The sequence below is a fragment of the Cervus canadensis genome, chromosome 6 (assembly GCF_019320065.1).
Source record: "Cervus canadensis isolate Bull #8, Minnesota chromosome 6, ASM1932006v1, whole genome shotgun sequence".
Lineage (NCBI taxonomy): Eukaryota > Metazoa > Chordata > Mammalia > Artiodactyla > Cervidae > Cervus > Cervus canadensis.
The window spans coordinates 48,964,703-48,990,685 of record NC_057391.1 but is presented as its reverse complement, the minus strand read 5'-3'; the positions used below and the strand labels follow the sequence as shown (position 1 = coordinate 48,990,685).

At 48.9% G+C, this 25,983-nt stretch overlaps 1 protein-coding gene, 1 long non-coding RNA gene and 1 other non-coding gene across 11 annotated transcripts in view; 1 reads left to right on the top strand and 2 right to left on the bottom strand.

Annotated features, from left to right (window-relative positions):
• The window catches only part of CGNL1 (cingulin like 1), a 170,296-nt gene extending 152,456 nt beyond the window's left edge, over positions 1 to 17,840 (top strand). For all 9 annotated transcript variants that reach the window (XM_043471861.1, XM_043471852.1, XM_043471853.1 and 6 more), the window contains 6 exons: positions 109 to 198; positions 10,864 to 10,947; positions 12,068 to 12,192; positions 13,107 to 13,215; positions 13,597 to 13,760; positions 14,860 to 17,840. In XM_043471861.1, coding sequence (XP_043327796.1) covers positions 109 to 198; positions 10,864 to 10,947; positions 12,068 to 12,192; positions 13,107 to 13,215; positions 13,597 to 13,760; positions 14,860 to 14,995 — 708 coding nt within the window. In that variant the 3' untranslated portion in view covers positions 14,996 to 17,840. The remainder of the gene's footprint in view (positions 1 to 108; positions 199 to 10,863; positions 10,948 to 12,067; positions 12,193 to 13,106; positions 13,216 to 13,596; positions 13,761 to 14,859) is intronic.
• Positions 104 to 6,257, bottom strand: LOC122443561. Its single transcript, XR_006270060.1, has 3 exons — positions 6,146 to 6,257; positions 5,591 to 5,697; positions 104 to 233 (listed from the first exon to the last, which is right to left on the bottom strand). It is a non-coding gene; the product is annotated as an uncharacterized LOC122443561 (long non-coding RNA).
• Positions 11,176 to 11,282, bottom strand: LOC122444358. The gene has a single exon (XR_006270202.1). It is a non-coding gene; the product is annotated as a U6 spliceosomal RNA (small nuclear RNA).
• Positions 17,841 to 25,983: the final 8,143 nt, after the last annotated feature.

The window sequence follows — 25,983 nt, the reverse complement described above, 5'->3', positions numbered from 1 at the left end:
GATTCAGCTCTGATGTCCGTGTGGTATTGTGCAAGGCAGGGCAGTCCTTGCTCCTAAAAACTTGGTCAGTGCAAGTTAAGTAGGCTGTGTTTGTAACTTCTTTCTTAGGACAAGGTGTCTCAACTGGAGATGGAGCTGGAAGAAGAAAGAAACAACTCGGATTTGTTGTCTGAGAGGATCACCCGGAGCAGGGAACAGGTACTGTTCTGTCGCTGAGTGATGTGTGGATCATCCTGCATGGAAAAGGAAATGTGAGAGGTTACCCTGAGGATTTGACTGGTGGAGGGGGAGAAAGTCCAGGGCTCATGGAAATAATGGAAGATGGGGCGAGCCGCTACAAGGGAGGTGAAATATATACCATAAAGTGTGTAGCGTGCACGTTTCCAGAGTGGCTATGGAAAACAATCTCTTAGTCACAACAGGTAAAGTGCTTTTAGAGCTGAGGCTCTTAAGAATCATGAGTTCAGCAAGCAATTGTGTGAAATTTGGTGGCTACCACTGTATTAGTGCCATTGGAAGTAAATGATACGGTGCAGTCTGTTCCTTAAGAACTTTGCCAGCGAGTTAGCAGTGCATACATTCATATGTATGTGAGGTGTTCATAGCACAGTAACAGTGCCATGCAAGTGACTGATTTTTGCAGTTTTCAATCGGCAGGAGTTGCATTGATACCTGATCCTTACAGGAACACTGGGAGGCAGCCAGGGACAGTTCGCACTTTCCTCACACTGTAGACAATGGAACTGATTTTCCAAACTACACTTGGTATGATCCCAAGGTTTTTGGGTTTTGTTTCCATTTTTTTTAATTAAGGTTCAGAGTGCCTCAATCACATCCTGGGGATGGGGTGTCACATCACTAGGAAGTGGTAGGTCTAGGAGTGTGTCATCCCATCATAATTTGTTGTTGTTGGTCAGTCTCTCAGTCGTGTCCAACTCTTTGTGACCCCCTGGACTGTAGCATGCCAGGCTCCTCTGTCCTCCACTGTCTTCTGAAGTTTGCTCAGATTCATGTCACCAGGCACTTAAAACAGCCTTGCAGCCCCCAAATATCAGACAGACTGAACCAGAGGTGGTTCAGCTGGTGGTCCAACCCTAAGGAAGCTCCTCACTCAGGTCCCTCCTCTCTTTCCTCCCAATATGGTTCATGGAGAATGAAATTGCTCTCTGTGATCTGGTCAAAGTTGAAAGTATTTTCCCTGAGCTGAGAACCTAAAGCAAGCCTGGGGAGGACATAGAGGGAACCTAATTGTTTTATGGGAAAGAGTCTCTGTCCAGCCTCCTGCACTGACCTCGTGTAGCTGTAAGGAAGCCCTAGCCTCTCTGAGCGCAGCCTCTAAGGTCTAGACAAATGAGACTGTTTGTCCAGGAGATTTTTGAAGTCTTTTAAAGCCCGGTGTCTGTTAAAGTGGAGAAACAGCATTGTGTTCAAACTGATGTAGGAATTACTGAAACAATAAAACAAACTCCTGAGAAAAGTGAGGTCTCCCGATGGGAGTTCTCTCCTGGCCTATGTTGCCTTTGGACTTGTGAGGAAGGGTCGAGAATGGGTTGGTCAAAGATACCTGCCTTACAGGAGAGCATTACTTCCTCTCTCAAAGTCAAGGTGAGAATCTGAGGCTGGCTTCTTGCCTCTTAAAGGTCCAGGGAAGGGCTCTGGGTGTAGATGAGGGGGCCTTGATTCTGAAACCATTTCAGTCCACTTAGGTTAAATTCTAGGGATGTGCTGGTGCCTTCCTGCCAGAATTAGAGAAATGGGAAACTTCTAAACCTAAGACCCCTTCTCCTCCGCCCCCTCAAATGCAGCTCTGTGACAGCTCCTTCACAGGAAGAGTCCCCTAAAGAACAGGAAATGGTGCCTGTCTGTTGTCTCCAGCCTGACTTATAGCATTGGCTCTGGATGCTCCGCAACAGCCTTGAAACAGGAAGGTCTGGGGAACTTTGTGTTGGATCTTGGTCTCTTGTTAAAAAGTCAAAGATTGAACTTCTTCCCTCTACTTAATCTCTGCCTGTGCACAAGCGCCTCTTCTAAATCTTTGCTTCCTCTGAACATCTCCCTTTATTTTTCCTCATCTTAGTTATAGGGCTTAAGTGGAAAAGCTAGAAAGAGATTTTCCCAGCAATTGTAGTGAGTGGCCTACCCCGTTTATGTTGTGGCTATCTGAGCACGGGTTGGTAAAGAGTTTCCAGACATAGAGCATTTCAGAAGGGAGTGAGTTTATTAACAAAGAGCAGAGATAATAAGGGTGCTGCAAGCACAGTGGGCCAACTCCTAACAGGCCAGGGAGAGTTGACACGATGCTGTTAGAACAGTGAAGCCAGTGTATATAGCCTCAAGACAGAGAATTCCTGCTGGGAGGGTGGTATTAGGTGTTGGTTAAGGTGCCATAGGATGAGTACTAGGGTGAGCGTTTTTGCCTAATTTAGGGTCAGGAAGCCTGCTGGTGATGATCTGGAGGCTTTTGGCAATGGTTACAGGTGGGCGCGGTCAGGTTCACAGGTGACCTTGGTTCTGGGCTCTGCTTCTGTGGCCTTGGGGCAGGACTCCAGAATTTGCAGAATCTTTGATCTGACAATGACCTCCCAGGTTCATTTCCCCAGACTTTCTGTATAATAGACAGAGAGGCAAGGCCTGGAGTTACCTGTGAGCTAGCTAGGGCACATGGCTGACTCTCAAGGCAGAGTTCTGTCTAGCAGTGTGGGCAGAATGGGATGGACACCCACTGTGTGCATAGCCCTGAGGTCAGGCTCCAGGGTTGTTGAGAGTAGTCTCTATCCTTGAGGTGCTGGGGTTTGAGGAGGAGAGGCATGCCTAAACAATGGAAAATCGTCAAGAAAAAGCAGCAGATGACTATATGCCAGGGGAACGGGTCAGGCAGCTAAGGAGGGAAAGACCATCATAGCACGGGTGACTGTGGGAGTTCTTAGAGGAAGGCTGCCCAAGACCTGGCTTTGAAGATAGGGTAGGTTTTGAACAAACTCCCGAAGGAATGGGAGATGAATCCTAGATAGAATGGAGTGGATGAATAAAGATTCAGTGGTAGGATCTGTTTTGAAGGGCATCAAATGGACTGCTGTGTTTGCTTAGGTTTCTGATTTCCGTAAGGCAGTAACAGGAGAGGCAGGGTGACGGGTTTGAAAGGACTATATATCCTGAAGGCAGAGGGGAGCCTTGGAACGTTTTTGAGCAGAACAGTGAAGCACATACCATGTGCTTCAAGCAGATGCAAGGATGGGCAGGAGCCCAGGAACCTGAATGAAGAAGCCTCAACTGGGCTGTTCCCAGGGACGGAGGACAGGAAAGGTGGCTGTGAGACCAAACATTCTGTCCTCCTCCTCTTTTTGTTTCCAGTTTCTCATGCTTACATCTGATGCTCAGTAAATGCTGGCAGCATTATTTGTAAGTTCCCAGGCCTTCTGAAGCCTTCCTTTTCAATACGTGCTCAGGATATTCTTAAAGTTGAAGGAAATTTGAATACAATAGTGAGTGCTTTACTGGTTTTTGGTCTGTTTAAATCCAGAAAAATCTCTTTTCCTCTCCTTCCTCCAAAACCTTGTTTCTGTTTATGACATTTTCCGTCCTGACTGAGGGTTCCTCGGGTTCTGGGCACTGAGCCTGGGACTTTCATGCTTTCTCTTGTTTTAGGGCTTACAAGGTTAAGTGGCTGCATAGGGACTCGAGACCTTTAAAAAGGTATGGAGCCACGACTTGATTTCAAAGCCCACTACCTCCCACCTGTTGTCATCATCCTGGCAGTGGGTGGGTGAGGGTGGTATAGAAACACCCGAAATGTTTGGGTCTCTATTCCCAAGTGAAAAATAACGCCACGCTGTCTCTTAATATGAGAGGATTTATGTTCACCTGGTCCTCTCCTGACTCTCCTGTGTCCAGGAATGAGATGGCCCAGCTTGGTGTTTTAAAGATGACTCAGAGGCTGATGTTCTGGCTCCTCAGGCACTGCTGTGTGGTTACTGGTGGCTGAGTGCATACAGTTAACAGTAGAGCTGGGCCTAGATAGGAAGGTGTTCTCTAGGCCTTGGAGGCCAAGATAACCCAGCCTAGTGGAAAGAGCATTTGTTCACCCCAGGTGGCCAGCAGGCAAGAGGAAGAGTACCAGCTCGAGGGCTGCCCCGTTGCCTTGGCAACTGCAGGATAAGTCCTGGTAGATAAAGGGGTGGGCTTCTGCAGTCATGTTTGGGAACTGCTCCTGAGTGGCCAGCTCACACCTGCTCCTCTGTCTGCACCAGGGGGGTGCAGTCACTGGAATATGGGCCTGGGAAATACAGCCCCTTTGCAGTCAGCGAGTGAAAGATCAAAATGGGGTTTCTTTCTTTCTTTTTTCCTTTAATTAAAATGATTCTGGTCTCAGAACTGCCTTCTATTGTAGAGGCTGCTCAAAAGCCCACTGTGTGCAGTTGCTTAATAATAATTTTCCTTTCTTATGATTGAGTATCATTTTAGTACTAGGTAAGAGTGTGTGCGCACCAAGCCCTCTACAGCCCAAAGGTAATCACAGGTGATGGTGTTAAATATTATTATTAGCCATCACAAATATCTCTGGCTTTTCATTAACCCAGAAGGCAGCTGCTTCTAATCCTGAGAGCTGGCTCAGGTCACGAGTGCCTCTGACACAGACCCATTGGAATCTGACACTGTTACTTCCGACCAACGTGCTCAGGGTTTAGCTTTCTTCCAGTCCAGCTGTGATAAACTGCTGCCTTCAGCTCCTGTTCTGTTTTTGATTTCACTGGAAAGTTTTTGTTCAGTGTATTTAATATGATTGAAGGGTAGACAGCACGTAAAGCGCTAAGCTTATATAGAGAAATGTTTTCCCAGCCTCTGATTCACTTCTCTGTTCCAAAGGAGGAAGCAGGCTAAGCCAGAGGCCGTATCTCTCTCTCTCCCCGTCTCTCCTCTCTCTTTAATTGTTGCCAGTGTGGACTTGGGGCTTACCCAGTGACTCAGCGGTAAAGAATCTGCCTGCAATGCAGGAGAGGCAAGTTCGATCCCTGGATCGGGAAGATGCCCTGGAGAAGGGAATAGCAACCCACTCCAGTATTGTTGCCTGAAAAATTCCATGGACAGAGGAGCCTGGTGGGCTACAGTCCATGGGGCTGCAAAGAGTCAGACGTGCCTGAGCACAGAGCAGTGTGGGTTCAGGGTAGGAGGGATCTGATGTAGAATATTCAGGAGTCACAGGTCCTGTCCTGGTGATCACTGTAGTGAGGAGCACGGCCAAAACACTTGTGGTTTATGGTGAAACCTGTCCTTGGGAGTGTTGTCTGTAACATCACGAGGTGTTCCTTATGTAAGGCTCTGCGTGGTATGTTTACCTCCCCTCATTAGTCCAGAGAGCCTGTTTAGTGTCCGGCGCTTCTTTTTGAAGAACTGAAGGAAACCTATCATGTTTGCCAAAAGCCTTGATTTCTAAAAGATGGAAGGAAAATTGACTGTGTGGTGACAGTAACTGGTTTACAGCCTCAAATCTATTCCTTCCTACTCTTCACTCTGATTTATTTTGCACTTTTATTTGAATAGCCATCTTTTGAGGGGATGTTGTGGAGTCTGAATAATAGCTATTTTGTTTTACCTTCGGAGAGTCACATTTGTCTGGGGCGCTCCAGGGAGGTCTTGATCTTTGGGGAACCTCCAGGATGCTGGTTCCTGAGTGCCTGTCTGTACCAGGAGGCCGTTTTCCTGCAGAGTTGAGAATTTCCAGTCAGTAGCACTGAGGGAGCAAGACTTTGGCCAATAGCTGCTGCTTGAAGTTGTGGCATTTGTCCTGAAGCCCAGCCTGGGCCTGTGCCGTGGACCCCTCAGCAATCTTTCAATCCCTCTTCTGCACTTTACCTCACGCTGCATGAGGTACTTCTTCCTTTTAGGCTCCGAAGGACCCCACCCCACCCCCCGAACTCTTCCCCCTTTTAGATTTTGTCCTTCACTGAGGGACCTGGTCCTGCAGGCTTTCAACCCAAACCTCCCACCTGGGAAATGGGGGTGGTAACGTCTGCCTATGAGGTCAGGGACTGTCTCTTTTGTCATGATGTCCAGCCTGAATGAGCAGATGGACGCACCCCATCATTCCAAGACTACCCCTCCACCAGCTCACAACTGTGTATGTTTACAGACACACCTTCCCTCTCACCTTGATAGAGTGTCTTCTCTGGGGACACTCCCAAAGGTCTGGAGAGATGGGCTGGCTTCTGGAGCCGAAGGATGGAGATGGGGCCTGAGCCACCCAGCACCCCACAGTGGAGTGGGGGCCCCAAACGTGCATTCAGGATAGCAGAAGCCAGCTCCAAGGGCCTTACAGGCCATCTTGTTCAGCTTCTGTGGTTAGAAATGTGGAGTCCACATCCCAGAGGTGAGACGACCAAGGTCACATGTAGGTGGATGCAGAGCCAGGAGAGAAGCTGGGCCACTGCAGCCTGTCTGTAATCGCTTCCCATTGCAGTGAAAGTTTAACCGTGTCCTCACTGAGGTCCTGGCCTCTGCCCAGCGGGCGTGAGCAGAACAGGTTCCCCCAGGAGGCACACCGCGGTCCCGTGGCCCAGCTGTGCTGACGACCTCTGCGGCGGTGTTGGCTGGTTCACGGCCTTGCTGGGGGCAGGGGTGCTGTGAGGCTGCATTCATTACCTGTGGACGTGGTGCTGAGAGCAGTGACAGGAGCCTCCGGGCGTTCTCACAGCATGTGAGTCCCGAGGGCCCCGGGGCCAGGCGTGGGTCGTGGGTCCAAGGGAGGAGTCCACATGCACTGACGACTGACTGGTGCACGGCTGGCATTTTCTCCCCCGCTGCATTCGAGGATACCCTAAGGAGACCAAGTGCCTCCGGGGCCTTGGTTTTATATGAAAGCTGTGTCTAAACCCTAAGTCTGCTTGAAGCCTTTTCACTGCGTTAGTCCAGAGAGCCTGAGCAGGTATGAGTAGGCGCCACCTGGGTTCTTGCCCTGATCCTTCTGTTACGTGGATGATGGCAGTGGACCTCAGCATTCTCTGCTGTAAAGTTCTGAACCCCTGTGACTTAGAAGCCTGCCAGTCAAAAAAATGCAAAAAAGGTGAACTTTTGGACCCTGTGGGCAGGGTCCCAGTTTCCTGCAGTGGTACAAGCTCTCCACTCCCCAGTCCTGCCCATCACCAGCCTCCTTCTTTCTTACCGCTCCGTCACCCGCTCTGGGCTAGTCGCACCACTCTGCTTGTTGTTCCCTGCATGCTCCATGGTCAGGACAGAGGGAGCTGCAAGCCCAGCCTGCCGTGGTGGCACCTCCCCTCATTATTCCCAGGACCCCCTGGTCTTGCCCTCCTGGTGGATGGCAGGGAAGGGGTGTCCTTATCACTAGGGTGTTTGTTCAGGAGGTGAAAATCCAAGTCAACGCCAGGCAGACAGGGGCTGTTAGAGGTGCTCCCCAGCCCTCTGGGGACTCCTGTGTGCACACCTCTTACCTGGGCCAGCCTTAAGAAGGGAAGTGTGAAAGTGTTAGTCGCTCAGTCATGGTTGATTCCTTGTGATCCCATCCCACCAGTCTCCTCTGTCCATGAATTTTCCAGGCAGGAATACCGGAGTGGGTTGCATTTCTTTCTCCAGGGGATCTTCCCAACCCAGGGATCAAACCTGTGTCTCCTGCATTAACAGGTAAATTCTTTACTGCTGAGCCACCAGAGAAACCCTAAGAAGGAACAGTTCAGTTCAGTCGCTCAGTCGTGTCTGACTCTTTGTGACCCCATGGGCTGCAGCACGTCAGGCTTCATTGTCCATCACCAGCTCCTGGAGCTTGCTTAAATTCATGTCCATCGAGTCAGTGATGCCATCCAACCATCTCATCCTCTATCGTCCCCTTCTCCTCCCACCTTCGATTTTTCCCGGCATCAGGGTCTTTTCCATTGAGTCAGTTCTTCGCATCAGGTGGCCAAAGTATTGGAGTTTCAGCTTCAGCATCAGTCCTTCCAATGAATATTCAGGGTTGATTTCCTTAGGATTGACTGATTTGATCTCCTTGCAGTCCAAGGGACTCTCAAGAGTCTTCTCCAACACCACAGTTCAAAAGCGTCAGTTCTTGGGTGCTCAGCTTTCTTTATGGTCCAACTCTCACATCCATACATTACTACTGGAAAAACCATAGCTTTGACTAGATGGACCTTTGTTGGCAAAGTAATGTGTCTGCTTTTTAATATGCTGTCTCGGTTGGCCATAACTTTTCTTGCAAGGAACAAGCATCTTTTAATTTCATGGCTGCAATCACCATCTGCAGTGATTTTGGAGCCTGAAAAAATAGTCTGTCACTGTTTCTACTATTTCCCCATCTATTTGCCATGAAGTGATGGGACCAGATGCCATGATCTTAGTTTTCTGAATGTTGAGTTTTAAGCCACCTTTTCCACTCTCCTCTTTCACTTTCATCAAGAGGCTCTTTAGTTCTTCTTCACTTTCTGCCATAAGGGTGGTGTCATCTGCATATCTGCTTTTTCTCCTGGCAATCTAGATTCCAGCTTGTGCTTCATCCAGCCCAGCATTTCACATGATGTACTCTGAATATAAGTTAAATAAGCAGAGTGACAGTATACAGTCTTGATGTACTCCTTTCCTGATTTGGAACCAGTCTGTTGTTTCATGTCCATTTTTAACTGTTGCTTCTTGACCTGCATACAGATTTCTCAGGAGGCAGGTCAGGTGGTCTGGTATTCCTACCTTTTAAAGAATTTTCCACAGTTTGTTGTGATCCACACAGTCAAAAGCCTTGGTGTAGTCAATGAAGCAGAAGTAGATGTTTTTCTTGAACCCTCTTGCTTTTTTGATGATCCAGTGGATGTTGCCAATTTGATCTCTAGTTCCTCTGCCTTTTCTAAATCCAGCTTGAGCATCTGGATGTTCACGGTTCACATACTGTTGAAGCCTGGCTTGGAGGATTTTGAGCATTACTTTGCTAGTGTGTGAGATGAGTGTAATTGTGCGATAGTTTGAACATTCTTTGGCATTGCTCTTCTTTGGGATTGCAATGAAAACAGACATTTTCCAGTCCTGTGGCCACTGCTGAGTTTTCCAAATTTGCTGACATTGAGTGCAGCACTTTCACAGCATCATATTTTAGAATTTGAAATAACTCAACTGGAATTACATCACCTCCACTGGCTTTGTTCTTAGTGATGCTTCCTAAGGCCCACTTGACTTTGCATTCCAGGATGTCTGGCTTTAGGTGAGTGATCACACCATCGTGATTATCTGAGTCATGATCTTTTTTGTATAGTTCTTCTGTGTATTCTTGCCACCTCTTCTTAATATCTTCTGCTTCTGTTAGGTCCATACCATTTCTGTCCTTTATTGTGCCCATCTTTGCATGAAATGTTCCCTTTGTATTTCTGATTTTCTTGAAGAGATCTCTAGTCTTTCTATTGTTTTCCTTTATTTCTTTGCATTGATCACTGGGGAAGGCTTTCTTATTTCTCCTTGCTATTCTTTGGAACTGCATTCAAATAGGTATATCTTTCCTTTTCTCCTTTGCCTTGAACCTAAAGGCAAAGAAGGAACCGGCAGTTTTATTTTCCTGGCTCACTTTCTTAGTTCTCTGGGCTTCTCCATTCTGCCCTCTGCTGGACGGTCCTGGGAACAGGCTATGAGGCCTCTGCCTCTGAAGAGCAGTTTCCACTGTTGCTGAAGGCACTCTGGGGGTGAGGCATGGAGGTGCCACAGGCAGGCGATGGGATTTCTTTCCAGATGCTCCAGAGCCTTGCTCAGCGAGGCTCATTTCCTATTAATATAGGAGAAGTCCTCGGAAAGGCTTAGCCTTTGCCAGGGCCCCTGGAGTGTTCTTGCTGACCTCTGATCCTGGCGTAAGAAGGGAGAAATCTTGCAGTGTCTGAGACATGCAGGCTATGGAAGCCTCTGCCAAGGCTTGAACTTGTAACGCAGCAGTCAGGAGCTCAGGTGAGTCCTGGCTCCCCGTTACTGGTTGTGTTGATCCCTGACAAGCTGGGTGACTGACTCACCCCAGTTTGCCTGGGACTCCCCATTTTAGCATTCAAAGTCACATGTCCTGAGCATATCCTCAGTCCTGGGCAAGCTGGGGCAGTTGGTTACCATCCAAGCTGGTTAGCTTCTCCAAGCCCTGATGTCCTGAGCAGAGATGCTAGTATGTACGTCGTAGGGTTGTGGCGAGAATGTCACAGGATAAGTGCGCTTGGAGGGCTGAGCAGGGGTGGCAGCTCTCAAGGGCTGCTGTAACCAAGTACCGTAAAGTAGGTGGCCTGGAACAACAACAATGTATTGTCTCAAGTTTTGAAGGCCAGAAGTCTGAGGCCATATTCCCTCCGGACTGTAGGAGAGCACTGCCTTTCTTCTGATAGTTTGCTGATGGTCTTTGGTGCTCCTTGACTTGTAGACGCCTCACTCCCATCCTCCATCTTCACATGGGATTCTCCCTGTGTCTCTGTCTTACCTCTGTGCATGTCTGTCTCTGCATTCAAATTTCCCCTTTTAACTAGGACATGGGTTTTACTTGATTAGAGGTCACCCTAATGACTTCAGTTTTTAACTTGATTACTTCTGTGAATATCCTACTTCTAACTAAGGTCGCATCTGAGGTTCTTGGGGTTAGGACTTTAATATATCTTTTTGGAGGGGACACGATTCAACTCATAATGGCAGGGTTAACTGTAACTATTATTATTATTTGTATCATTATCATTGCAATCATTGAGAACTCAAGAATATCTAAGAAACAGCTCCAGTATTCAAGAGGAGAAGACAGGGGACCCCCGTCATGAAAAAGAGCTGACCTGGTTGTTGGAATTCATACCTGGGAACCATTTTAGCACAAAGGCTATAGGAACCACTCTGCTGACCTCTGGGCTTTTGCTCTCTGTGGTGTAGATGGAGCAGATGCGGAATGAGCTACTTCAGGAGCGAGCCATGAAGCAAGACTTGGAGTGTGACAAGATTTCCCTGGAGAGACAGGTGAGGGCAGCTGGCCCCGTGAGCCCCCCGACCCTCCTCGTGGCTTTAGACTAGAGCCCTGTGGTTGAACCTTCTTTGCACAGCACGCTGAAGAACTCTGGAGCATAACTCATCTGAAAGGTAGAGGTTTTTCTAAGGCCTTTTCCAGAAAGGGTATGCCCAGTAATTTTATTTTATTTTATTTATTTTTTTTTTTGAAATCACACACTCGGTGCTTTTAATTCAAAAAAAATTATGGAACGCTTCACGAATTTGCGTGTCATCCTTGCGCAGGGGCCATGCTAATCTTCTCTGTATCGTTCCAATTTTAGTATATGTGCTGCCGAAGCGAGCACTGCCCAGTAATTTTAAATGTGCTTGTAAGTTTAGCAACTGCAGAGAAGTAGAATTGCAAGTGTTGTTTTCTAGATCCTAAAGAAGGCTAAATTCAAATGAAAAGAGTAAAATAAAGTGTTGAGACTTCTCTGGCAGTCCAGTGGCTAAGATGCCTCACTCCCAATGCAAGGGCCCCGAGTTTGATCCCTGGTTAGGGAACTAGATCCCGTGTGCTGGAACTAAGAGTTTGCATGCCACAACTAAAGATCAAAGATCCTGCATGCTGCAACTAAACTAAGACTTGTCACAGCCAAATAAATTTTAAAAGCCAAAAAACAAAAACCAGTATCCTTTTGTTTTTTGTCCAGAAAACAAAAACCAAGTCCAGTGCATGTGTTGGTAACAAATCTTACTTGAATCATTGTATCTTTAACATGCCATTCATGTAAGTTCTTCACTGAATATGACATATGATATTTCTGAAGGAGCCGATTTCTCTTGTCCCACACCAATAGGTTTATAAAAGGCCAAGGTCAGGTTCATTTGTCTGTTACCGAGGAGTCTTAGGACATGCCAGAGATTTCACTCAAGCTTATAAGGAATGTGGTAGAATCTCTTCTTTTGGCTTGTCAGGACACGAGTGCAAATCTTTTTCCTGGAAACATCCCCAGGTCTCCCAGTGGCACCCATCTGAAGGTGGAAAGCAGGCTTATCCCAGTCACTGACCACACACTGGCCCGCCCTCTGCTCTGCACAGAGGGTGTGGTAGACACAGCCCCTCATGGTCTCCCTTGTCTGATTCCAGAACAAGGACTTAAAGAGCCGGATTATCCACCTGGAAGGTTCCTACAGGTCCAGCAAAGAGGGCCTGGTGGTGCAGATGGAGGCCAGGATCGCAGAGCTGGAGGACCGTCTGGAGAGCGAGGAGAGGTGAGCCGGCTCCAGCCCTGGTGCACAGGCCCTGCTGGGCGCTGGGCGTCACGTTACGGAGTGCTTTTACCCCTGTATCTCTGCCCATCCTCCTAACCTGTGAGGAAGGCAGGGCAAGTACAGCCTTGCTGGAAAATAGTTTCCATTTTGTAGATGAGAACATTGAGGCCCACCAAGTAGGTAACCTGAGGAAGGTAGCGCGGAAGGATATTGTTGCAGCAGGACTGAGACTTGGGACTCCCGTTGCTCAACTCTCAGTTGTTCCTTTCGCTCCACCTTAAATAGGGTAGGCTGCCTCGTGAGTTAATGAGCCTGAGCTGAATTAGATGAGAAGGGGCTGACTGTGCTCTAGGGGCTGGGTGTGTTCAAGCAGGGGCCGAGTGGCCATCTGTCAGAGATGGACACGTGGGTGGGAGGGCCACAGGAATGACCGTACCCTCTCCTGCACCATGATTATCTGCAGCTTGTCCTTAGACCATGGCCCAAGGGCCAGCTCCTCAATTCTTACTAATGGCCCCTCACCTTCCTAGAAGTTGTGTGTGTCTCTGTGTGTATGTGTGTGTAGAGCACTTTACATTATCCATTTTCAGGAAGACTTTAGGGACTAGGTCAGGGCAGTAAACCCTAAATATTGACAGCCTAGCAGTCTGTGAACCTCTGCCTTACCAAGTGAAGCCTGGGACTGGGAGAAGTCAGGGCAGGTCTGACGCCAACTCAGCATCCCTCTGGCTCTGCAGCCTTAGGCAAAGTCACCCCCCTTCTCAGAGCCCCTGTTTCCTCATCTGTCCATTGAGTAGCACTTTCCTCCTGTACAGTTGTGAGTCTCCCTGACCCTAAACCCGCATATACCAGGCCACCTGGGGCTGGCTGCCTGTGGGACTGGGACGAGACTGTCTTCTGTTCTGCCCTTCCAGGGACCGGGCCAGCCTCCAACTGAGCAACCGCCGGCTGGAGCGGAAGGTGAAGGAGCTGGTGATGCAGGTGGATGACGAGCACCTGTCGCTGACTGATCAGAAGGACCAGGTGCGGGACCCTCTGCGAGTTCTTTTGAGATTTAGTGTGGGCTGGGGGGGGGCAGACGGAGGGGAGGGCTGGGAGGATGGACAAGCGGTGAAGTTGAGTGGACCGAGTCTTCTCTTTCCACTCCACCCCTTACGGCATGGAATGGGGCCTTTAGAGCCCGCTTCAGCAAACTTCAGACCCTGAACTTGGCTTTGAAAAAGTGGGATTTTCTGTCTTAGAGTCTTACCTCCACTTTCACATGAGTCCTGTTTCCCACTTTGCCGTATCTTGTTGCTTGGAGAGGAGGGTTCTGGACTGCTGGCCTTTTCTTGCTGGGCTGGGCGACCCGCCAGCTCACAGCCTGCCCTTCCCCCTACTCTGCCCCCCACCCCACCCCTGCAGTTGAGCTTGCGCTTGAAGGCAATGAAGCGACAGGTGGAGGAGGCCGAGGAGGAAATCGACAGGCTGGAAAGTTCTAAGAAGAAGCTGCAGAGGGAGCTGGAGGAGCAGATGGACGTGAATGAGCAGCTGCAGGGCCAGCTCAACTCCATGAAGAAGGACTTAAGGTGGGCACGTGCGTCAGCGCCCCCAGGGGCTGTGGCAGCCCTGACGTTGGAGGGGAGCACGATGCTTTCAGATGTTGTCTCCAGCCACTGTGGCCCCTTTGGGGTCATCCTGTCCTAGAGATGACAGTGGCTGTATCTACTCCATTCACCCCATGTGCTCAGTAGGTATCTCGTGTCATCCTCATACCACTGCCCGGTGTCCTCAGGGCAGGTATTATCCCTGTCATCTGAAAGGGGAAACTGAGGCTCAGGGCAGGTCAGACCAGCTCACACCACCCTGTAGAGAGGAGTTCCTGGGCCAGCCCCTAGGTTGCCTGGATTAGGGAGAAAGGAGATGAAGTTGTGGGTTCCTGTTCTCAGGAGGACTAGGATATCCCAAGCCTGGTTTCTGGAAAGAGCTGCTCTCTCAAGCTCCCTGGGCACAGCAAAAGGATAGGGGGTTAATGAGGGGTGGGGGAGATATTGCTTTCCTTGCCTCATTGTTACTGCTTAGGGCATTGGAGTGAGGGGTGGGTTTATGTTCATCCTTGTTAATAAAGCTGGGCTTTTCCTGGAGGCTGATGGTGACCGGAGGCTTCTTGCCAGCTGCCCAGGCACTTCTCTCATAAATGCACAGAAGAGCCTGTTGAGAATCCTGTAAACACAGCACGTCTGTCTATCGAGAATCCAGCCCCAGGTGGGCATTAGGAGGCAATATATAAGAGGGCACCAAAAATCTTAATCAAAATGCAGTATTAGAAAAATTAGTGCAAACCACCCGTGGTGCACAGGATGATAAGATTTCACATTAAGACGGGATTTACGTAGGACCCTGCTAAGCCAGGAGGGAGCTTGAGGCAGGAGGGAAAGTCAGGACGACTGACCTTGACCCAGCCCCGCCCAGCTCTCTGTCGACTGACCTTGACCCAGCCCCGCCCAGCTCTCTGTCGGCAGCAGCCTCACATGCTGCCAGGTGGGCAGTTTGCTCCCTGCTGCTGGAGAGACAGGCACCTTGTCCACTCCCTGGGGTGGAGAGACAGGCACCTTGAACCCCTTCATCTCTAGAGAGAAAGTGAGCCTCAGTCCGGGGCCAGGAAACATTCCCCCTGTTGTCTTACAGACTTAAGAAGCTGCCAAGCAAAGTGCTGGATGACGTGGATGACGACGACGACCTCAGCACGGATGGGGGGAGCCTCTATGAGGCGCCGCTGAGCTACACCTTCCCCAAGGACAGCACCGTCATCAGCCAGATCTGAGCCCACTTCCAGGGGCCGTGGTGGGAGGCGTGAGAGGGAGCGCCATCGCCTCCTTTTCGCAGACCAGGCATCTCCTCTTGACGTCACGTCCTCCTGGGATCTCTGTGGTAGCACAGCTCTGGTGGCGTGGGCAGCAGCTCTTGCAGGGTACGTGTCGAGATGCCCGCGGCCACGTGGCAGGATGGAGCCCCTTTCTGCACAGCTGTCTGCCGTGCCATCTGCATTGCTGCTCCTCCCCCACGTTCCCCTGTCAAGAGAAAGGATCCAAAGGCTGGTTCCTATTCAATAGCCCTGGTATGGGGGAGGGGATGATGTGCAGACTGTATATATTTTAAAAAATCAAACCTTCTCCTAGACTGCTGCTGTTCCATTTTGGAATGTTGCAGAGGCTTCATGGGGTGGCTTGTTTGTCAAGTTCACATGTGTCTATTGAGTATTATTTTTAAAAATACAAAGCTACTAGATTTTTAAATATTATGGAGCTAGAGGCAAGAAGGAGAAAGTAGAATAAAGACCACTCTGGACCTCAGAGTTGGAAAAAGGAATTGTTGAGGGGATGAGGGACAGTTAATCCTGAAAAAAGAAGTTCAGGTGGTTTTAGTGAAGAACTCCCTGAAGGAAGGAGGGGAGGGTAAGTCTGAGGTCACTTGTATCTATGGTCCTTGGTTGCTTATTTTATCTAGAATTTTGTTATGATTTCTGAACCACATTGAGTCGATTCTGGTCACTAATTGCAATTTCTTTTGTGCAGGTAGAGTGGGGAGACTTGTTTGTAAGGTTTTTCCACAAATGATGTAGTTTCTGGAGGCTGGAGCCTTCCTGTCATTTCTTATTGGTTCCTTCCTTCCCCTTCCCAGAGCAGGTCTGCAATCTATACTCTTGGGGCCCCTGGACCAGTTGTTGGTGGGTGGGCACTGGGGGGGTTTGGGGAGCAGGTTCATGGACTTAGACTTGAGGAAGAGGCAGGTGATGGGGAAGTAGGGGAGATGAGCAGGTGTGTGGGGGTGTAGGTAGGAAGGAGGAGGAGAAGTTCTTGAAAGCTGGGGGATGTGTAGAGAAGAGGCGGGTTGAGCAGGTTCCCAGGTTTATGTCAGGAGAGGGAGAGAAGCAGCAGAAGTCAGAGAACTGTCTGTACAAACTGGAAGATTCCTTCTCACTTCTGGGACGAGGGATAGGGGCCAACCGAGGCAGGAGTACCTGGGACTGGGTGAGGTCTGGGCAAGGCCAGGTCCCTGGGATGGAATTTTAGGGAGGCATTGGGAGTCTGCAGGGTATCCAGCACTTCCTCCCGGGCTTCCTGTGGCGGTTCCCAGGCTCACCCAGATGCCAGGTCCAGTCACAGCTGGTCAGGCCCATGGCCAGGGAGGGAACCCTGCAAGTGGTATGCGTGTGAGTGTTTGGCTGCCTCACAATGTCTCGATGCATCCTGGAATGTGAGAAGCCTGTGACCCTGACACGCCCTGAAGTTGCCATTTGGAGCAAGGAACCTCAGTGCCCTACCTGCCCCAGGTCACAAAACCCACCCATCAGGATTCAGAATGGTCAACCCCATTCATGGGTGGGTGTTGTCACCCACTGTGGGTGAGGCCCCCAGAGCAGAAGCACGAAGCCTTCCTCTACCTCTGCTGGGTGGGGTGCCTCTTGCCTCTGCTTACTTATTTGGAGTATGGAGACATGCCTCCCTTTAACCATTCATTCATTTAGCAAATACTTATTGGACATCCATGATACCCCAGCCTCCGGCACTGGGAACACAGCAGGGAATACAGAGGCTCACAATCCCTACCTTCCTGGAGTGCTGTCGGGGAGAGGGTGACAGACAACAGCCACACTGATGAACACGGGCAGAGCCTCTCCGAACACATCCCGGAGCCCCTCCATCCTCTTGGAGACGCAGCAAGCCTGCGGTTGGTGGACTGGCCCACCGGAACCCCGAGCAGTCCTTCGACTCTCGCACGTCGTTGAGTTCCCCGCTGCTTCCACCACCATTGGGTATTTGCCAAGAAGCCTGCCCAGCAATGTTTCACATCTCGTTCCTACGGATTGGAGATGGAAAAGGTTGGGGCCCAAGAACCTTGGGAGCGTGTCAGCTGGTGTCTTGGTTTGTGAGGAAGTTACTGCCTCTAATTCTGGCCAGTTCCTTCCGGTAGCCACAAGGCAGGCTGCAAGAAGCACACTGTCTGTGAAAAGAGAACAGAGTTCACCATTCAGAAGTCCAGCATCTTTACCCTAGAGGTGAGACATTACCCATGTCGACCAACTCGCCCTTCTGCGCTGTAACAGGACTGGCAGTGAGCCGGATGCATGCAGTGTGCTGAGCTGGAAGGAACACCAGCCTTGGAGATGAGATAGATGTCGTCAAGTTTCGGCTCATTTTAGCCCAGTGACTTTGATGGGATGACCTTGAGATAAGCGTGCTCACAGCAACAAACTATGCGGGATGAATTGAGGACCAGGGCTCAAGGTCCTTGCCAACTCTGAAGTGCTATTGTTCTTTGATTTTATGTACACATATACGTTTTTTTCTGTTTGTTAAGAACTAACTCTACTCAAGAATATTTCCTTTAGCTAGTTTTAAAAGAAAAAAAAATATTTAATAAACAAGTATGTGGCCAAATGCTGTGCTGAAGAGACAATCATCATATAGCTTTATAATTTTTCTTCCTGCTTCTGAGTGTCATCCGACGAGGCCGATAGGCTTATTGTGTTGGGTTTCTGCTTGCGGGTCTGGTTTGATTGCCTTGGTTTTGTCACATGGAGGAAATTATCTAGGCAGCTGCCTCCTGTAAGTGAACTCCTGGAGAAAGCGAGTTTGCCTTTCAATAAACGATATCGCCCAACAGGACTCTTGACTCTCCCGTTATTTCGGCTCCCTTGTTTTCTCCAGATCTTGGCTCCCTGTCTGCCAAGAAACAGCCCAGCTGAATGGCTGGAAAGTCCTCAAGGTAGAGAAACTTGGGGCATTCCAGGCTGGGAGTTGGGTGGGAGGGGGTGAGGGGGGAACACAGAGGATTAAATGTACTCGGATTGTTGTGATGGTCTGAGAAATCCAGACGGCCCATTTCCAGAAAATGGCAAAAGGGGAAGTGTGTTGGTAACTGAGAATGAACAGGTACCCGCTGTCTAGTCCTTGTCCTGAGCTGTGCGCTGTGTGTACATCATCTCATTCGACTAACAGCAGGTTCCACGGTTGCCCTTTTATATGAAACAGAAGTCACTTCTGCGTGCGAGGGACCTACACTGCTTCTCCTCTGCTCTCAGAGCCTTGCTCGCCCTGTCCTCTGGCTGCCGAGCCCGGGGGTCAGCTGGGGGAAGCAAGTGAAGGTCAGTGTTTCTCTGCTTGTCACTCCCTCCTCCGTGCAGCGTTTCTGGCTGTGGTGCCTGTCGAGTGGCTATACCTCCTCCAGTTCCCAAAGTGATCAGGGCTGCCCGCTGCCGTTCCTCTGGGCCCTTCAGCAGGCCTGGCGGGTCCTCCGGGCACTGCTTCCCCATGGGGAGTTTCTTCAATAAACCCCTTTGCGCCGCCACAGGCAACTGCTGCTTCCTGCCCAGAGCTGTGCCCACTGCCCCCTCAGCACCCCCAGTAATGCCTGCCCGTCCACCTATCCTGAAGCCCTTGACTCTCTCTGTTCTGACTAAACAGAGCATCTCAGATATTAATGGGGATTTCTAATTTTCATAAGTCCTTGAAGTTTTTCCATAAATTGTTTGCCCTTTTTTTAAGCATCAGAATTATTGGGGTATAACTTTCATTTATAGATAGGTAAAAGACACTCTTTTGGCACTAGTTGCTTTTGAAACTGTAATCTCTTTGGCCTCTATGCTAGGGTCCTCCTGGTGGGCATGAGAGACCCTGAGAGGTTACCTGTTAGGTTAGACCTGTGGGAGGGGTGTGTGGGACTCAGGACCTCAGAGCCAGAGAGAGGAAGTCCTTTCGGGCTTGCAGCTCCTTCCCCCACGTTCTCAACATTCCTTCTTTGAGCTTGTGGATGGGTACAGCGGTTCTGTCTTGAAGAAGGTCATCAACCAGAAAGCTTTCTGCTCGAAACTTTCAAAGGACAGGAGAAAATGCCTCGACAGCAGTTCCTATCAGCAGCCAAACAGCCCCAAATCCAGAAATTCCAGGCTTGGTGGAGGGATCAGCAGACTTGGTCTGCTCTCAGATCTGCACTGAATATCATGGTGGACATGCACGTGTATGACCTGAGGCCCGGCCTGTCTCAGCAGCAGAGCATGAGCTGAGTGTGTGCCCCATGCTGGGTTCGTTAAAGCTGGAAAGACTGGCAGTGCCCTTCCAAGAGACATTCAACAAGAATACCTATTCTGTGAGGGAAGTTTGCAAGTTTCCTACTGTGAGCAGTCTCAATCTCACAACAGATTGTCAACAACTCCTCACGGATGGAGAGTGTGGTTCCAGAGGTTTTCTAGGTAAACAAAAATAAATGCTTTTATGAGAAAGGCAAAAGTGTTCGCAGGGAAGGGATCTGAGGCTTGGCAGGGCTGGGCATTTTCCCATAGGTTGCATCTGAAGTAAGTACGACCTGCCAGTGTGGGCTAGGTGCTGCTGCAGATGCAAGGTTTAAGGTACAGTCTAGGACCTTTATATGCTTACAGTTTGATTACAAAATGATTATTAAATAAAGTGGAAATTAGATACAAATATTAAGTCCTTCGTATATGTATGGAACACCAAATATGTCTTCTCTTGGGCTGTGCTAGCCCTTCTGTCTAGTTAGTCTTGCCGTTTCCCCCTGGTTTTCCACATAAAATTCAGTAGCTAAGTGTGTTGAGCACTTACCTGCCATGTATTGGGCGAACGCTTTATGTTTATTGACTCCTTGATCCTTCTGACCACCCCTTGAGCAGGTGCTTGTGGCAAGTGAGACAGCCCCGACAAAGGGAATTATTAACCTTACCCAGGGCACAGGGGGCTGGTGGAAGAGCCGGGAGTGGAGTCTGAGTGTGTGTCTGGAGTTCACACTCGGTGCTAGCAATCTCTGCTGCCTCCCACCCACACACCCGTCCCTGGAGGACGAAGATCTTCCACGCGTTCCTGGGTTCGGGCCTCCCGAGGTCTCTTGATCTTCCTCTTTCAGATCTCCCCTTCATTTGTGAGTCTGTGCAGCTCAACGGCCTGCTCTCTGCCTCATCAAAGGGCAACCTCTTTGAGAAATCAAACTTTTAGAAATCAAAGTCAACCTCTGAAGTCACAGACTTAATGGATGAGGCTAGTCACAGATCTCAGCTGCTCTTTTAGCAGCCTTAGGGGTACCACCCACTTCCTACTTTGATCTTTGGATCTCTCGTTGTACCACTGATGGCTTTTTGGTGCTGTACTAATGTAACTTGCCTGGGCCTGACCTGGTGGTAGTGTGCTGGGGTGGTCATTGGGCCTTCCCACCATCTCGCTGTGTGCAAGGTGGTCTTGGGTAACACCAGTAAATCCCTGGGTTTGGGTGAGTCTCAGGGAATGTTGACCTTCCCAATCCCCAGAAGACCTTGGGATGAGAACCTTCTAGAATTGTACATAACAGTAATAGTCTTCTTGCGTTATGTACCTTTCATATTAGTCTTACATTCAAAACTGCACCTGCCACCTGAAATCAGCAGGTTGTCCTCGATGGGACACTATTGACTATGGCCACTAATGAAACCCCTCACCCCGGATCAGCTCTTTAAAGAATATGGGGTGGTTGGGCTGAAATCTGGGAACCTTTGACAGCAGTGGGCTGCCTTCTGGAGGTAGCACGTGGTTTCTACTGGACTGATTGGGACTGGGCTCTGGGTCCCTGCCAGTGTGCAGGGTCTGACCGGTGTTCAGGGAGGGAGGAAGTCTGCTGGGCACAGCCAGCTTCAGGACTGGGCACAGCAGCTTCAGGGCCTTTACCAAGGTCATCCTGAAGGAAGGGGATCCCTCTGCCCAGGCAGTCCCAGGAGTGGTTGGACTCCAGCTGTGGAAGCTGACTCCCCGCCTCCTTAACTTGGTCTCTCAGCTAGGGTGGGGGTGATGTGTGCCGGGTGAGAGAGGTGGTGGGCACCTGCCTTGCCATCCACACAAGACAGAGGGCCTCCCTCCTGAGCCCCACCTGGGACAGTCAGGTTTGCCCTGTGGATGGACCTTATTTTGGGGCAGTGGGAAGGATTCTTTCTTAACATCTGAAATCCCTCAACAGGGTAGAAGCTGCACTTGGGCAGACTGCTGTGGGCAGGAATCTTTTATCTGATTTAATCTGCAGCCTGCAAGGTAGGTGGTGTTACCCCCTTTTGCACGTTAGGAAACATATATGTGCAGAACAAGAAGTCACCGACTAGTCAGTAGTGGGGGTGGGGATGAAGTCCCCTGTCTGCTGCTCTTACTGGGCAGACTTTCCTCACACCTTGGCCCTTCTCCCTTGCTGCCCCTCTGAACACCCACTGCTGACTCCCCTGACTGCAGACAGTTAGGCACAAGGGCTGGGAGTTCGTTGGTGGTCACGGTGCCTGGCTTCTGATTTGCAAACTTGCACTTGGACTGTGAGGCCTGGGTGAAAGGAAAGCAGCCCGCCTGTCCATTCCTCTCTGCAAGCCCCCTCCTGCCAGCTGCTGGCTGCCAGCCTGGCTAACCTTGTTCCAACTACCTGGCCTCCTTGCCCTTCCAGGACAGCCTTGTTTTCCAGGAAAGAACTTAGAAAACAAGATAAACCGGCTGTATCCGGTTAAATGCCCTCCCGCCTCTGACAGGGCTGAGCTGGTGCGCCTGCCAGTCCAGCCAGCTCCTTGTGTGCCCGGTCCGTCTCTGGCCTTCCTTGCCTTCCCTCGGGTCCCAGTGACTCCTGTGGTTGTGGACGTGGGGCTCCCTGCAGAGTTGGGCAAGGAAACGGGATCTGAAGATGAGGGACAGGGCCCTCTGGGGCTCCCGGCACCAGAGGCAGTCGTGTGCACTCTCCCTGCGCAAACATCTCCTGGCATTTAGATAATGAAGAACTAGAAAACAGAACTGGCCTCCCTTCACCCTGTCTGCAGCCTCCTGGTACAACCCAAGTATTGTTCCTGGTTCATACTTGACTTCCTAAGCCAGCTTCATTTTCTGAAACGACTAGCTCACCCTACTACCACCTCCTCTTCATAGCAGTTAAAAAAATTTTTTGTCTGTCTGTCTCATTGCTGCTGGATGCTAAAATCAAGCTACAAAATGCTCATGGGCTTAATAAACTCATGTGGCCTACCAGTCTAGGCCCCATGGAAAGGTTAGGTGTGCCCAAGATAGCTTAGTGCACCCCAGTGATGGGCAGGGGCATGCATGCAGGAGGCATCGAGCTCTCCCTGCTGGTCATCACCTGGTCATTACATTGGAGGATGCCAGTGTGTGTCCAGAGCTGCTTTCTAGATGTTAAGAGGCCATGTGTGGAGTTAGTCCCTGTGACTTGGCTACCAGCATCAGCAGCAAAGATACTTAGGGAGTATCAAATATGATGAAGACAGAAACAGGCAAGATAAAGCAGCTTGGCACCGGGTCTCAGAATTTCCATTTGAGGACTTCTGGTTTATCTTGTTGAGAAAGTTATGTTCCCACAACCAGGAATTAATAGTGGTTAATATTTGGTCATATCTTATTCACATTTTAAATAAGAGAGAAGATTTCCCTTTGACCCTCACTCCCTGCATAATTCCCTTTGCTCTCTGCCAAAGGCAACCATGATTCTGAGAATCAGTCAGTTACATTAGCATCTAGGATAAAAGAAGAATGACTGGAGGTGAGACTGTTACAATTGTTTTAAACATACTCTATGCGGGGAAGTCAGGACCTTAATAGTTGCTGTGGGGAGGGATGAAATCCCCAAGGGGAACATAATTGGGTAATGGTTTGAAGACTAAGCTATTCCTAAAGGTGAACCCAGGTAGGGGTAGAGCCTTGGCTTGGCCAAGCTGGGATATCCAGGCTTGGGTGTCCTGAGCTTACTTCCCTCCATGGTGGAGAGATCTCACGCTGCCCTGGAAATACTCTTTCCCCTTCCTTATCCACCATATGCTGAACGAATATTGAAGAGTATTGATCTGAGGGATCACCTAGTTATTTGCCTGTTTGGGAAGTGTCATCTTGAGTTGCCTGTGGTTCTGGTTCGTCTAGTTTCAGGCTCACAAAGTCCGGGTCTCATTAGCTCCCTCTGCTGGACAGCAAACAGCACAGCATCCTCCATCATCCCTGAGAACACCCAGTCTGGGCCTGGCATGGGCGTTTGTTCCTTGGCTGTTGCTTCTATGGATCCTTGTGCTCGCAACTTCCTGGATGGTCACAGCGGTGAGGAAGAAGGCTGTGCTCCTCACTCAGGGCCAGCTGGGCGCTGGTGGCCGTGTTTGTTTTGCCACGTTCTGTTTGGACCCTTGATGATCAGAATGTGAGCATCATTTGATAAACTTTCCTCTTTGGGGATTTTAAGAGTTTAGTGACATGGATCTTACTTTGTGAGATGGAGTAAGGCACAAGTCATGGAAACTTTAAAGTTTGGGTAAACTTTGCTTTTAACTTCAGCTTTCCAGGAGCTGGAATCCTTACATACCAGGAGCAGCTCTTTGAACATTTTGTCAGTGGAGGCGTGCCTTATGTTGTTTGTTCTTCCTTAGGTGTATATTTCCTAGCCAGAAGTTTCTAAAAATAAGATCACACCTCAACTTGCCAGAGGCCTCATGTATTCTCCTGCTTGGCAATTGCAGGGATTGAAAGATACCCTTTCTTTCTTTACGTATTTGTTTTCCATATAAAATAGAGCACCTGTATTAACAAAAAGTTGGAAATAACCCTACCAGCCTAATGTAGTCATCATGAGAATGTTCTTTATTTTTACTGGAGTATGGTTACTTTGCAATGTTATATTAGTTTCTGCTGAATAGCAAAGTGAATCAGCCACCCATATACGTATATTCCTCTTTTCTGGATTTCCTTCTCGTTTAGGTCACCACAGAGCATTGAGTAGAGTTCCCTGTGCTATACTGTTGGTTCTCATTAGTCATATGTTTTATACATCAGTTCAGTTCAGTTCCTCAGTCGTGTCTGACTCTTTGCAACCCCGTGGACTGCAGCACACCAGGCTTCCCTGTCCATCACCAACTCCTGGAGCTTGCTCAAATTCATGTCGTTCAAGTCGGTGTTGCCATCCAACTATCTCATCCTCTATATTCCCCTTCTCCTCCTGCCCTCAATCTTTCCCAACATCAGAGTCTTTTCCAATGAGTCAGTTCTTCGCATCAGGTGGCCAAAGTATTGGAGTTTCCGTTTCAGCATCAGTCCTTCCAATGAACATTCAGGACCAATTTCCTTTAGGACTGACTGGTTGGGTCTCCTTGCAGTCCAAGGGACTCTCAAGAATCTTCTCCAACACTACAGTTCAAAAGCATCAATTCTTTGGTGCTCAGCTTTCTTTATAGTCCAACTCTCACCTCCATACATGACTATGGGAAAAACCATAATTTTGACTAGACAGGCCTTTGTTGGCAAAGTAATGTCTCTGCTTTTTAATATGTTGTCTAGGTTGGTCATAACATTTCTTCCAAGGAGCAAGTGTCTTTTAATTTCATGGCGGCAGTCACCATCTGAGTGATTTTGGAGCCCCCACAAATAAAGTCTCTCACTGTTTCCATTGTCTCCCCATCTATTTGCCATGAATGATGGGACTGGATGCCATGATGTTAATTTTCTGAATGTTAAGTTTTGAGCCAACTTTTTCACTCTCCTCTTTCGCTTTCATCAAGAGGCTCTTTAGTTCTTCTTCACTTTCTGCTGTAAGGGTGGTGTCATCTGCATATCTGAGGTTATTGATATTTCTCCCGGCAATCTTGATTCCATCTTGTGCTTCATCCAGCCCTGGCGTTTCTCATGATGTACTTGGCAAATAAGCTAAATAAGCAGGGTGAAAACATACAGCCTTGATGTACTCCTTTCCCGATTTGGAACCAGTCTGTTGTTCCATGTCCAGTTCTAACTGTTCTTTCTTAACCTGCATACAGATTTCTCAAGAGGCAGGTCAGGTGGTCTGGTATTCCATCTCTTGAAGAATTTTCCACAGTTTGTTGTGATCCATACAATCAAAGGCTTTGGTATAGTCAATAAAGCAGAAGTAGATGTTTTTCTGGAACTCTCTTGCTTTTTTGATGATTCAGCAGATGTTGGCAATTTGACGTCTGGTTCCTCTGCCTTTTCTAAATCTAGCTTGAACATCTGGAAGTTCACGGTTCACATACTGTTGAAGCCTGGCTTGGAGGATTTTGAGCATTACTTTACTAGCGTGTGAGATGAGTGCAATTGTGTGGTAGTTTGAAAATTCTTTGGCATTGTCCTTCTTTGGGATTGGAATGAAAAGTGATCTTTTCCAGTCCTGTGGCCACTGCTGAGTTTTCCAAATTTGCTGGCATATTGAGTGCAGCACTTTCACAGCATCTTCTTTTAGGATAGCTAGCTCAGCTAGAATTCCATCACCTCCACTAGCTTTGTTGTTAGTGATGCTTTCTAAGGCCCACTTGACTTCACATTCCAGGATGTCTGGCTCTGGGTAAGTAATCACACCATTGTGATTGTCTGGTTCATGAAGATCTTTTTTGTAGAGTTCTTCTGTGTATTCTTGCCACCTCTTCTTAATACGTTCTGCTTCTGTTAGATCCATACCATTTCTGTCCTTTATTGCGACCATCTTTGCGTGCAATGTTCCCTTGGTATCTCTAATTTTCTTGAAGACATCTCTAGTCTTTCCCATTCTTTTGTTTTCTTCTATTTCTTTGCATTGCTCACTGAGGAAGGCTTTCTTATCTCTCCTTGCTATTCTTTGGAACTCTGCATTCAAATGGGTATATCTTCGCTTTTCTCCTTTGCCTTTAGCTTCTCTTTTCACAGCTATTTGTAAGGCCTCCTTAGACAGCCATTGTCCCTTTTTGCATTTCTTTTTCTTGGGGATGGTTTTGATCACTGTCTCTTGTACAATGTCACGAACCTCCATCCATTGTTCTTCAGGCACTCTGTC